The 13,651-nt window shown below is 40.9% G+C and overlaps 1 protein-coding gene across 1 annotated transcript in view; it reads left to right on the forward strand.

The window, feature by feature from the left end:
- Positions 1 to 13,651, forward strand: part of pdgfrl (platelet-derived growth factor receptor-like) — a 30,485-nt gene continuing 16,834 nt past the window's right edge. The window contains exons 1-3 of the mRNA XM_043690050.2: positions 1 to 277; positions 5,388 to 5,709; positions 9,543 to 9,694. Of these exons, the coding sequence (XP_043545985.1) occupies positions 220 to 277; positions 5,388 to 5,709; positions 9,543 to 9,694 (532 nt within the window). The 5' untranslated portion in view covers positions 1 to 219. The remainder of the gene's footprint in view (positions 278 to 5,387; positions 5,710 to 9,542; positions 9,695 to 13,651) is intronic.

Below are 13,651 nucleotides of genomic sequence, written 5' to 3' on the forward strand. Positions count from 1 at the left end.
TCGACTTGAAAAGCATCTTATTCCGATTAATCTGATTTGTAATTCAACACGTATTGAAAAATCCCAACCATTTCCAGACTGTGGGCTTTTACCAAACAGCTAAACTCTCCGGAGGTAGCCTGCTAGCCTCTTACCAGAAAGTTAACCATTCCGAGAGAAACAAACATCCGTAGAATATCCTTTCCTAACAGAGTATTCGCGTCTGAGAAACGTTGTAAAATGAAGTTTTATGTCGTTTTGCTGTTTGTGTTTTTCTGCGAATTACTTTTACAGATGGGTAAGTGACACCGTCGCTGTTTCACAGGCGAAAAGGTGTCGACGTGTTTCACTTTGACTTTAGGCTCTCTCGGTCTGTTTCTCCCCCCCCCCCCCCCCCCCGGACTTCTGATTGAAATGTTAAATATTTTCTTCTGACATCAAAATACTAATCAATGAGCATTATCCAAATGCGTTTGAACGTTGTTTTTCGCATATGTGTAGTGCCAGGTAGAATGGTGTGGGCGCCCAATGAAACTGGTTCCTCCCAGTTATATCCATTCATCTCTGAGGTTCACAGAGACAGAGAGAGGAGGGGGGTGAAGGGGGTTGGGGGGTTGTCCTGATGTATGGCGCAGCTGCACATCTGGATTTACATGTATGCAAAGGATAGATATCTCAAAACTAATTGCCAGGGAATTCCGTTGGGGGATTTCAGATGTTAGAAACAAGGAGAGCAAAACGTGAGGTCGCGGTGCAACTTTGCTGCCAAAGCAGTGGTTTCTGTATCACAGCATAGTGACGCAGGACTGTAGTGTAAATAGAGAATCAGGTTGTGGCTGAACCTCCGAGAGAAGCCCTTCCAAAGAGAAACTTTTAAACTTCAGCCTGCATGATGTTTATGGTCGACGGTCTCCAACTGGTGTTAAACCAGATTGAAAATATCTTACATGAACCTGTTAGCCCTCCTTGTCTGTACTTGGAAGCACTAGCTTTCGGAGCACCGCTCCTTCATCAGGTGATTGTGGAGGACACAATTGTAAGACACAGAATCTATAACAAAAGTTTACAGTGTGATGTAACTGAAATTATACATTGAAAAATATCTCGATGGTTTGTTAAGTCTCTCATCTGTTAGAATGGCCATGTTAGTTTAACTTCTTTCATATGTAAATCACAAAAGTTTTTTTAAAAGTTACATTCTCAGGTTAACTTTAACAATTTATTATCAGCCAAGATAATGTGTTGAAGGTGTTAGACCCCTGTGTGCTGTTGTCTGTGCATAATGTTTAGACTGATTCTAATCCAAAACGTGAATTAACGGAGTCTTACATGGATTCTTGCAGTTTTTGAGCAAAGTACAATGTAACTCTGCAAGTACTAATTCACCCCACAAGCACATACGTGTATGTGTGCATGTAGGCTTGTGTGTGTGTATATGTGTCTGGGGTGAGGGGTTGTGAATGTCTGTGAGAGAGAGTGTATATGTGTGTGTGTGTGAGTGTAAAGGGGTCTAAGTCCGTGAGAGTGTGCCTGTGTGAGTGTGTGTGAATATCTGTGGGCATGTCTGTGTGTAGGAGTGCCTCTGTGTGTGTGTGTGTATAGTGCAATGGTGGTCACCTGTAGTGTGACATGAACCCAGGGTCCCGGTTGAGGCCCTCTCTATGGGTACCGAACTTAGCAATCAGCCTCTGCTCGGCCACGTTTCGCTACTGCTTGTCCTATGTCCACCTTGGAGGATGGTCATCCAAAGGTCCGAGTATGAATGTCCTGGACCACTGAAGTGTTCTCCAACTGAGAGGGAACACTCCTGTCTGTTGATTGTTGTGCGGTGCCCATTCATCCGTTGCCGTAGCCTCTTCACCTTTGACAACCAGTTCTTCATCCAGACACATGGAACAACCACGGGGACCAAATGTGCATCCAATATGACAACATCTTCATGCACAGATTTGAACAAGACTTCTTCTGTACGCAGGACCTCCAACCAACACTATACACTAGGTACAGTGATGATATTTTCTTCTGGATCCATGGCGAGGAGTCACTGATAAAACTACATAGTGATATCAACAAATTTTATCTCACCTCAAACTCACCATGGACTACTCTCTACTATCTGTCTCATTCTTGAACACGTACATCTCCATCAAGGATGGGGACCTCAGCACCACACTCTACCACAAACCCACCGACAACCTCACAATGCTACACTTCTCCAGCTTCCACCCAAAACATTTTAAAACAGCCATTCCCTATGGACCAGCCCCACGCTTACACTGGATCTGTTCAGATGAGGAGGAACGTGACGGGCACTTGGAAGTACTCAAGGATGCCCTCATAAAAATGGGGTAAGATGCTCAACTCATCAACCGCCAGTTCCGACATGCCACAGCAAGGAACCGTAATGACCTCCTCAGGAACCAGACAAGTGCTGCAACCGACAGGGTACCCTTCGTTATCCAGTACTTCCCAGGAGCCAAATAACTAGGCCATGTTCTTCGCGGCCTGCAACACATTATCAATAAGAATAAGCACCTCGCCAAGACCTTCCCCACACCACTGCTCGCCTTTAAGCAACCACCAACCCTCAAACAGATCATTGCTCATAGCAAGCTGCGTGGCTTTCATGACAACTCCATACAACCTTGTCACGGTAGATGCTGCAAGATGTGTCAGAGTGTGGACACGGAACCACCATTACACGTGGGGACACCTCCCACCTTGTACATGGCAGGTACTCATGTGACTCAGCCAACATTGTCTATCTTATACCTTGCAGGTAAGGATGCCCTGAGGCATGGTACATTGGTGAAACTGAGCAGAGGCTACGACAACGGATGAATGGGCACCGCACAACAATCAACAGACAGGACTGTTCCCTCCCAGTTGGAGAACACTTCAGCGGTCCAGGAGATTCGATGTTGGACCTTCGGGTGACCATCCTCCAAGACGGACTTCAGGATAGGCAGCAGTGAAAAGTGGCCGAGCAGAGGCTGATAGCTAAGTTCGGTACCCATAGGGAGGGCCTCAACCAGGACCTTAGGTTCATGTCACACTACAGGTGACCACCATTGCACTATACACACAAACAGACACTTTTACACACACACACACTCCTACACATGCACACACAGACATTCCTATACACAGACACACACACAAACACTCATACAAACACACACACTCCCACATGCATCCTCTCACAGACTTAGACCCCTTTACATTCACACAAACATATACACTCTCTCTTATAGACACTCATAGTCCCCACCCCAGCCATACACACACACTCCCACACGCAAATATGCACCCTCTCACAGATTTAGACCCCTTTACACTCACACACACATATACACTCTCTCTCATAGACACTCATAATCCCCCATCCCAGCCACACACACACACAGACACTCCTACAGACACACACACTCCCACATGCACCGTCTCACAGACTTAGACCCCTTTACACTCACACAAACACATATACTCTCTCTCACAGTCACTCACAACCCTCCACCCAAGACAAACACACACTCACAAATCCACATGCACACATACACATATGCATTTGTGGGGTGAATTTGTACTTGCAGAGTTACATTGTACTTTTTTCAACAACTGCATGAATCCATGGTAAGACTCTGTTAATTAATTTTTTAGATTTGAATCAATCTAAACATTATGACACAGACAGCAGCATACCTTCATCATATTATCTTAGCTGATAATAAATTGTTAAAGTTAACCTGAGAATGTAACTTTTTTCAATGTATAATTTCAGTTATATCACACTGTAAACTTTTGCTATAAATTCTGTGTTTTACAATTGTGTACTCCACAACCACCTGATGAAGGAGCAGCGCTCTGAAAGCTAGTGCTTCCAATTCAACCTGTTGGACTATAACCTGGTGTTGTGTGATTTTTAACTTTGTACACCTCTGTCCAACACTGGCATCTCCACATCTCGTCTGTACTTGGAATTGTTTCAAATATGTAGTAAGGATATTGAAAGTGGGAGCACTGTAAACTTTGAGAAGGACAGCATAGAAATTTGTAAGGACATTGAAATGTCGTTGGAGGGCATATAGGTGGCAGTTGAAGTTCGTGTCAGAGAAATATGAGATAGAAACATAGAAATGTAAAAAATGGGAACAGAAATAGGCTATTCAGTGCTGAGAGCCTGCTCTATTTTTCAATATGATGTGGTTGGTCATATAAGCCTGTACCCTGTTCCCACTTTCTGCTCATACACTTTGATCTATTCAGCCCTAAGAACTATGTTTAACTCATTCTTGAAAACATTCAATGATTTGATCTCAACTGCTTTTCTGTTGCAGAAAATTCCACAGGCTCACTGCTCCCTTTGTGAATAATCTCATTTTAATCTTAAATTACCTGCCCCATATCCTTAAATTGTGACCTCTGGTTTTGGAAATGTGAAGTTCTTTTGTACTTTGATACAAAATAACGTGGAGAGATAATATAAATGAAGGGTATAATTCTATGCTTTATAAATAAGAGCAAAGAGTACATGAGCAGGAGGTTATGATGAACTTAAGTAAGATATACATTAGACCTCAGCTGGAGTATTGTCTACAGTTCTGGGCTCTAAACTTTGGGAAGGATGTGAGTACATTTGTGAGGGTGCAGAAGGGGTCTGCTCTACCTACTCTGAATTCCATCGAGCTCCAATAACCTTCCGCCCCCTTGTTTATCAAGAATCCTTCTACCTTTGCTTTAAATTACCCTGCCCTCAGTGCTCTCTAGGGAAGAAACTTCGAAAGATTCTTGACCCTCTGAGAGAAAATGTTCTTATCGCTGTCTTAAATAGGAGAACTCTTAATTTTAAATTGCACCCCCTAATTCATGGTCATTCACTTAAAACGGGAAACATCCTTTTAGTATTCACCCTCTCAAGTCCCTTCAATGTGTTATGTTTCAATACTATCACTATTCATTCTTTTAAACACCCAGCCTGTCCACCTTTCCTCATTAGATAACCCACAATTCCAGATATCAGTTGAATGAAACTTCTCTAAACTGCTTCTAAAGCATTCATATCTTTTCTTAAATAAGGAGTCCAAACCTATACATAAACCCCAGTGGTCTCATCAACATACCACTGCGGCAAAAGATTCCTAACTTTGTATTCCATTCCCTTAAAGAAACAATCACATTTTATTTGTGTTCCTAATCACTTGTATCTGCATACTAAGTTTTCGTGATTCATGTATGAGGATACTCAAATCCCTCTGAACCTCAGTGTTTTGCAATTTCGCAATTAAATATTACTGAAGCATTCAATGGTCTTCATTCATTTCTGAAACTGTATATTGCTTGTGTAACAATTTCAGTAAGATTTTATTGTTTTGTCTTCTTTATGAAAATGCTTAATATTTTCTTATTAGGGGATTGTCAAAGGAAGGAGAAAAGGATCGCACAACGGAATGAAAAAAATAAACAAAAAGCAGTTGGACAGAATAAAATCAGAGTAATACATAAGAAATTTAAACTAAAAAGTCGAAAACCAAGAAAGGAGAGGGTGTTCCTAGACAAAGACTTAAAGCCGACCTTCATCATGACACAGGTTTTAGATAAAGGCCACTTCCAGAAACCAGCAGAGACATTAATCCTCGCCTCAGGGCAACCTATTGAGCTGCGTTGTAAAGGGAATAATATCGGCTGGACTTATCCACCTTACCTCAACAGCTCAAACCACTCCAGGTTCAGGTAAACGGCATGTGGAAATTTGAATTATAGATAAATATAAATCTGAAATATAAATTGGAAATACACAGAGGTCAAGCAGTACTATGGCAAAAGAAATACAGTTAATTTTGCAGAAATGCAGAGCTGAAACATTGAATTGAAATTGACCAAGCCCAAGAAGGTAGGCGGGGAGGGAGGTGGGGAGCTTTATGCCTTCTCATCATCCCAGTAAATTACGAGCAGTGGCAACATTGGTAGCATCAGTGACTGTACACTTGGATGTCAATCGTGCCAAATGATTGCCCAATTAAGGGCCATTTCCCATTGCCACTGACATTTTCATAGCATTAGGGACACCTGTATGTGTCACAAATAAAGAGCGCACCTTCCTCTCTACATGTCCTACAGCCTCAACATTGGCCACCTGTGTTTGAATTTGCTGTACTGAAAGATGGTCCATCATCCTCAACCAAATGCTGCTCCCGCCTTTAGTTTCTTAACCTCCAGTAAACTCTGCCCAGGTTTGCTCTTCTGTCCTAGCAATTGGTCTTTATACTGATGAGAAAGTTCAATCCATTAACTCTTCATAGATGTGGGATATTTTCAGCGTCTTCTGCATTTATCTTCCTTTCCAATAGTGACCTGTCTGGTAAACCAACCCTGTGATTGGAGGGTGTCTCCTCCCCAAGGTTCTCTTAATGCCTTCCCCAGCCAATGCTGTCCTTCATGTTACACCATTCAAGATGCTGTTCCTGACCTGCAATCATATCCATAAACATTTTCTACTCTTGCTTTTTCCACCCCCAACACTCATTCCATAATACCTTCCATCTATCCCCTTGTGACCTACAGCTTGACATGTCACAGTCACACTGCACTGTCCCGATAACCTACATCCCTTCACCCCTCAACTGGCCAGCTGACACTGGGAAACAATTTTCAAAATGGTCATTACATTTAGCAGGGCCTGAGTGATATCAGTAGACCCACTATTTGAAATGTCGGGATATCATCACAGATACAATGCAGTTGCTTGACTATGTAGGTTGAGAATCGAAAAGTGTGGCACTGGAAAAGCACAGTAGGTCAGACAACATCCGAGAAACAGGAGAATCGATGTTTCGGGCATAAGCTCTTCATCAACACTTCATTCCTGACGAAGGGCTTACGCCCAAAACGTCAATTCTCCTGTTCCTTGGATGCTGCCTGACCTGCTGTGCTTTTCCAATGCGAAACTTTTCAACTCTGATCTCCAGCATCTGCAGCCCTCACTTTCTCCTGACTATGTAGGTTGTACAGTTGAACTATTGTTCTGCAATTTCATGGGATTAAATTTTGGAGATGGCAACAAACTTCTCTGAAAATTAATTTTGTTGCAAGTGTTGGCAGTTTGTCAAAACTCACTGGGAATTCACTAAAACTGGAAAATAATGTAATAGCACAAATTTTAAGCAAACAAAAAACTGTTCCATGGCAGGTTTTATCTTTTCTTATTTTACAATTTTTGAAGGAAACAGAGATATTTAATATAAATGTGAAAAGCCTTTCTTTGATATAGCAATAGAATGAAGAACAATAACATTTAACAATGTTCCATTGAGTGTGGCATCAGGGAGCTCTAGCAACACTAGACCCAATGGGAATCAGGGGAAAAAATTCTCCACAGGTTAGAGTCATACCAAGCACAAAGGAAGATGTTTGTGGTTGTTGGAGGTCAGTCATCTCAGCTCCAGGACATCTCTGCAGGAGTTCCTCAGGGTGATGTCTGAGGCCCGACCATCTTCAACTGCTCCATCAGTGACATTTCCTCCATCGTAAAATCAGAACTGAGAATGTTAATTTGAGGATTGCACAATGTTCAGCACAGTTAAGTACTCCTCAGATACTGAAGCAGTTCATGTTCAAATGCAGCAAGACCTGGACAATGTCATGACTTAGGCTGAAAAGTGGCAAGTAATATTCACTTGCCAAGCAATCTAACCATCATCCCTTGACTTTCAGCGACATTATCATCACTGAATCTCCAACTATCAACATCCTGGGGGTTACCATTGACTAAAAAATGAACTGGACTAGCTGTATGAACAAGAGTGCCCACAATAATAGGTCAGAAGCTGGGAATCCTGTAGTGAGTAACTCACCTCCTGACTTCACAAAGCCTGTCTACCATTTACAAGGCTCAAATCAAACGTGTGATAGAATATTCCCCACTTGCTTGGATGGGTGCAGCTTCAACAACACTCAAGAAACTTGATACCATGTAGGTTAAAGCAGTCCACTTGACTAGCACCATATCTATTTCCTGCACCTCGGATGCTCAGTAGCAGTAGTGTGTACCATCTACAAGGAACACTGCACTAGTTCACCATGGCTGTTCAGACAGCATCTCAGAAACCAACAATCACTTCCATCTAGAAAGACAAGGGCAAGCAATACATGGGAACACCACCTTTTGCAAGTTCCCCTCCAAGCTACTTATCATCTTGATGTCCTAAAAATCTGAAAGTGATTTTTAAAATTATTATGAACCTGACCAAACCCCCTCAAAATGTATCAAGAAGATAGCCTAGACTCTAACTTTTTCTGATTTAAAGGTAAGTGTAAGGTGTTGTGCTCCAGATATAATTCAATTGGTTAAACTGCTTGAATTTAAGCAAAACACACTTTATTTTTACACTACAGTTAAAATGTAAACAAAACACAAGGAAAAGAATTGGCTTAACTGCAACTCTGTCAAAATGCTTAACAAAATAATATATATATTAATTACTATTAATTAACTGTTTCGACATTGTACATCCCATAAACACACCATTGGCAAAAACACATTCAGTAAAATAGATTGTCGCATATGCAATTCTAGCAGTGGGAACAGAACCCTAGCTTTTAGTTGTAACAGGGAGAGAGAATAAGAGCTTCCACATCCAGCTTCAAGCCCCAGCAACTGCAGATAGCTAAAACTATTAGTTCTGGTTCTCTGGGAGCTTGGCCTCACCCATTCAGGCGACTTCTATTGTTCCAACTTTAAAATATAACCCAAAGGCTTCACAAGCTGTTCATTGGCTTTGGAGTCTCAACCTTTCTTAATAAGGATAAAGCACAAAATACACCTCTTAAAGCCATAGTATTGTCACAAAGGAGTCAAGTACTGACCTAAACGGGTGCAATGATCACCTGGAAATGTATGATGGCTTCTCATATTGGGAGATGAAAAGTTGACTGCAGAGTATTCAGCTTAGAAAGACTGGAAATAGACTCTGGCATAAAAAAAAACAAATTTCCGTTGGTTGGTTGGTAGTACAAAGAGAAAATGAACAATGGATTAATAACAACAGAACCAAGGATTGTTCTCTCTCACTCTCCCTGTACCAGAATCAGCTGAAAGCAGCACCTGATGTAAAAGCAATTTGGAAAAACAGCCATTTACCAAGAACTCCAGGACTTTTCAAACTTCATTAGTAATGAGAAAACAAGACAACTATGCAGTCATGAATTCAGGTTTCAATGACTCTAAAACATTTAATCCACATTTACTTTTATTTTCTTGTTGGTATCAGACACCTTTCCTGTCTTAAAACTAATACTTCAGTTTTTTGTGTGTGTTTGATGTTTTACCATACCTTTTCTTCGGGTTAGTAGTAGTAACATTCTTTGTCTGTCACTGAAAAATACTTTAATAATTGGTTCCTTTATTTTCTATAGAATATTTTAATTTAAGTGTGATAACTATGTGCCAGAAGAATTAAATAAAAGTCTTTGTTGTGACTTAATAGCCCGAGAGGGGTTTAATAAGAGAGGAGCTGATTCTCACTCCTCACCTGGTCATAAAAAGTGAAAACTATTTTTTTTCTCAGTATTGTACAACAGCAAAAGTACAGCCAACTAACAGTTACCAATACAAGAGCTGCAGACTCCGGAGAATACAGCTGCTGGGTGATACTCTGTGATGGGCTGGAGTGTAACAAAGATGACCTGAGAATGGGCAAAACATATATCTTTGTGGCAGGTAACCTGTTCCCATTGAAGTATATGGTTCTTAAATTCAATTTCTGTCCTTATTAAATAGACTATCAAAAGTATGGTGTAAAAGTAGGAAATAATAACTTAGCAATGTGGTACCACATGAGGCAGTGTAATGGAAATTATGATGGTGTTTTATGGTTCGCTTAAGGAGCCTCAAGTTCCTTTGGCAAAATTCACTTTTAACATGTAGTCTGAAGCTTGGATTCCCTACAGGGTGGAAACAGGCCCTTTGGCCCAACAAGTCCACACCTACCCTCTGAAGAGTAACCTACCCAGACCCATTTCCCTCTGACTAATGCACCTAACACTATGGTGTAATTTAGCATGGCCAATTCACCTGACCCAAGCATCTTTGGACTGTGGGAGGAAACCAGAACACCCGGAGGAAACCCGCACAGACACAGGACAGTCACCCAAGGCTGGAATTGAACCTGGGACCCTGGTGCTGTGAGGCAGCAGTGCTAGCCACTGTGCCACCCCTTTGGATAGTAACAGTGGGGGCCCTAACTTTCTTTTTATCAGAAGGCTGACTGTGAATCTTACTGTTTCTGCTGTTTGTGTGCATTAGAAGGATTTACAGGTTGACACTTAACCTGTCACATTATGACCTCGCCTCCCTTGGCCATCATGTCCTGAGGTGAGACATGAACCTGGAGTCTCTAACTCAGAAGCAGGACATTATCTCTCACCTTTGCTATCTGTTTATCTCTTTCTCCTTAATTTGACCATGCTTTTCATAATCTGTTCTAATATTCTCCATCTTTTACTCAGTGACAGTATTTGACAAACTGTGCTTCTGTGTAGTTTCTTGGGATTTTATACTATGTCCAAAGCATGAAATAAATGTAAGTTGATACTTTTGTATTATGCAGATACAAGTAAATTACGATGATCTATTGTTAACATGACAGCTTGGCATTGAGATGTCCTTTCTTACTGGTTTTCTTCCCTGCCCTCCTGTCCAAAAGACATGTTGGGATATATTCTATTAATGTTAGCCATACGTTCGTATCTTGCCTAAATAATTGTTATAAAATAAAATGGTACAGCAGCAAGGGTAATTATTCAACTCACTGTGAACCTTGACACTGTCAGGCTGTCTGATCCTGGAGGTACCACAGCCTGCATGTTTTCTGTTACAACATACAATCTCAGAGGGGCCACTGAATAGCAGTCAAGCATCGCCAATTTTCTCAACATGACCATTTTTCTGTCCCTATCCTAGATGTGCCAAGGCCAATCGCAGTTTAAAATTCTGCTGATTCCACAGGAGTTTAGCAAGTGATCATTTTGATGTTGGTTATTTATTCTATTTTCACTACAGCTAATTCTCATGTTCCTTGCTGTAGAATTGTCATTGTGTCCTTTAAAACCTGAGTCTCTTTTAATGAGCTCATTGCCCTCTAAGCAGTCTTAGTGTGCTGTCTCATTCTCTCAATGATCCAGAAACTGCAAGCTGTCAGATAAGCTTACGATGTAGAGATCACTTGCTTTTCTGATTCCATACATTTGAATTCATCTGTCTGCAGTCTTGCTTCATTCATAATCATACCAGAGATTCAATATTAAATTACCAGGATATATATGCAGTAATTCCCATAAACAATAACATACAGACCAGTACAATTCCACTCCATGAAACTCCCAGACCTTACAAGATTTGTTGTCCTCTTTCAGTACTAAAGTCCTTTGTTTATTGAACTTTCTAATTGCCTGTTCAAGAGCAAAGACTCGTGCTGGGAGCACTACAGATAAATCATGTGAGAGAAGCCTATAACATGGTGTGTTGTAATTTCCTATGTGCACTACAGTGTATGAGGCATATGCATTCATAAAAATAAATACTCTATCATCTTCTCTCCCACTACAAATTTCAGTACGACCCTAGGAGGTATTTTGTATCATGTACTCCTTCTTAAGGCTGCATTGATTTATTTTATTTTAGTTTCATGGGATCTCGGCATTACTACAAAAGTAGCATTTGTTGCCTATTCCTAATTAGAAGCAGAGAAACTAAAAGCAGGAGTAGGCCATGTGATCCATCCAGCCTTCTCAGCCATTCAGCATGATTATGACTTGTCCTCTATCTCAATGCCATATTCTTGCATTCTCTCAGTACCCTGCCATGCCTTTAATATCTAATAAAAATTACTCTCTTTCTTGAATATAAACTCATCAAGTAGGCTTCTATAGCTTTCTGTGATAGCAAGTTCCACATTATGACCACCTTTTGAGTAGAGAAATATTTCCATATCTCATTCCTAAATAGCCTCCTCAGTATCCTAATATTCTGACCTTTGGATTTAGTCTCCCCCAACCAAAGGAAACATCCTCTCTGCGTCTAATCTGCCTTTTCTTGTTAGCTCGTGACAAGTGATGTTCCGCAAGAGTCAGTGTTGGGACCACAACTTTACACTTTATACACGAACGATTTTGATGAAGGAACTGAGGGCATTCTGGCTAAGTTTGCAGACAATATAAAGATAGGTAGAGGGACAGGTAACATTGAAGAGATGGGGAGGCTGTGGAAGAATTTGGACAGGTTAGGATTGTAGGTAAAGAAGTGGCAGATGGAATACAACATGGGAAATTGTGAGGTCATGCACTTTGGTAAAAGGAGTAGAAGCATAGACTATTTTTTAAATAGGGAGAAAATTCAGAAATCTGAAGTACAAAGAGACTTGAGAGCTCTTGACCAGGATTCTCTCAAGGTAACCTTGCAGGTTGAGTCAGTAGTTTGGAAGCATTGTTGGCATTTATTTAGAGAGGACTCAAATATAAAAGCAGGGATGTACTTCTAAGGCTCTATAAGCCTCTAATCAGACCACATTTAGGGAATTTTACCAAGTTTTGGACCCCATTTCTCAGGAAGAATGTACTAGCCCTAGAGCAAGTTCAAAGGAGACTCACAAGAATGGTCCTAGGAATGAAAAGCTTAACATATGGGGAACGTTTGAGGACTCTGGGCCTGTACTCGATGGATCTTAGAAGGATGAGGGGAGATCTAATTGAAACTTACAGAATACTGAATGGCCCAGACAGAGTGGATGTTGGTAAGATGTTTCCATTGGTAGGAGAGACTAGAACCCGAGGGCACAGCCTTAGAGTAAAGGGAAGACATTTTAGAACGGAGATAAGGAGAAATATCTTCAGCCAGAGAGTGGTGAATCTATGGAATTCACTGCCACAGAAGGCTGTGGAGGCCAGGTCACTGAGTATATTTGAGATGGAAATAGATAGATTCTTGATTGTCAAGGGGATCAAGGGTTATGGGGTGAATGCTGGCAAATGGGGTTGAGAAACTTATCAGCTACGATGTAATGGTGGAGCAGGCCAGATGGGCTGATTGGCCTAATTTCTGTTCCTATGTCTCATGGTCTTGAATTCATTCTCGTTATTCTTAACTTTGGTAAACATAGGCCTAGTCGAACCAATCTCTTCTCATATGACAGTCCTGCATCCTTGGTAAAATAATGATTTTCTTAAATTCTTCCCTCTCACTAGACCGTTGGTTTCCTAACATTTCTAGGCAATTACTTGGGCCCTCTTTTGTGATGACAAAATCAAAATATGTGCTCCATTCTTCTGCCATTTCTTTGTTCCCCATTATAATTTTTTTCATTTTTGACTACAACCAACCTACATTTTTTTTCAGTAATCTTTTTCTCTTTACATATGTCTAAAGCTTTTACAGTCAGTTTTTTTTTGTTTCCTGCATGTGTTCTCATATGTTATTTTCCCTTAATGAATAATCTTTATTGACCTCACTTGATGCATTCTACAGTGCTCCCAATCCTCAGATCTGCTACTTTTTCTAACAATTTTTTTCACGTGCTCTTTGGATCCTTTGTAATTATATCTTCTGTAACCTATGGCTGAGCAACATTTCCTGTTTTATTTTGCCCTTGATAAGGTTGTGGTCAGCCAAAACCTTGGATTA

Source organism: Chiloscyllium plagiosum, unplaced genomic scaffold, assembly GCF_037043375.1.
Source record: "Chiloscyllium plagiosum isolate Xiang-an unplaced genomic scaffold, Cpla_swu_hap1 HiC_scaffold_1, whole genome shotgun sequence".
Classification (NCBI taxonomy): Eukaryota; Metazoa; Chordata; class Chondrichthyes; order Orectolobiformes; family Hemiscylliidae; genus Chiloscyllium; species Chiloscyllium plagiosum.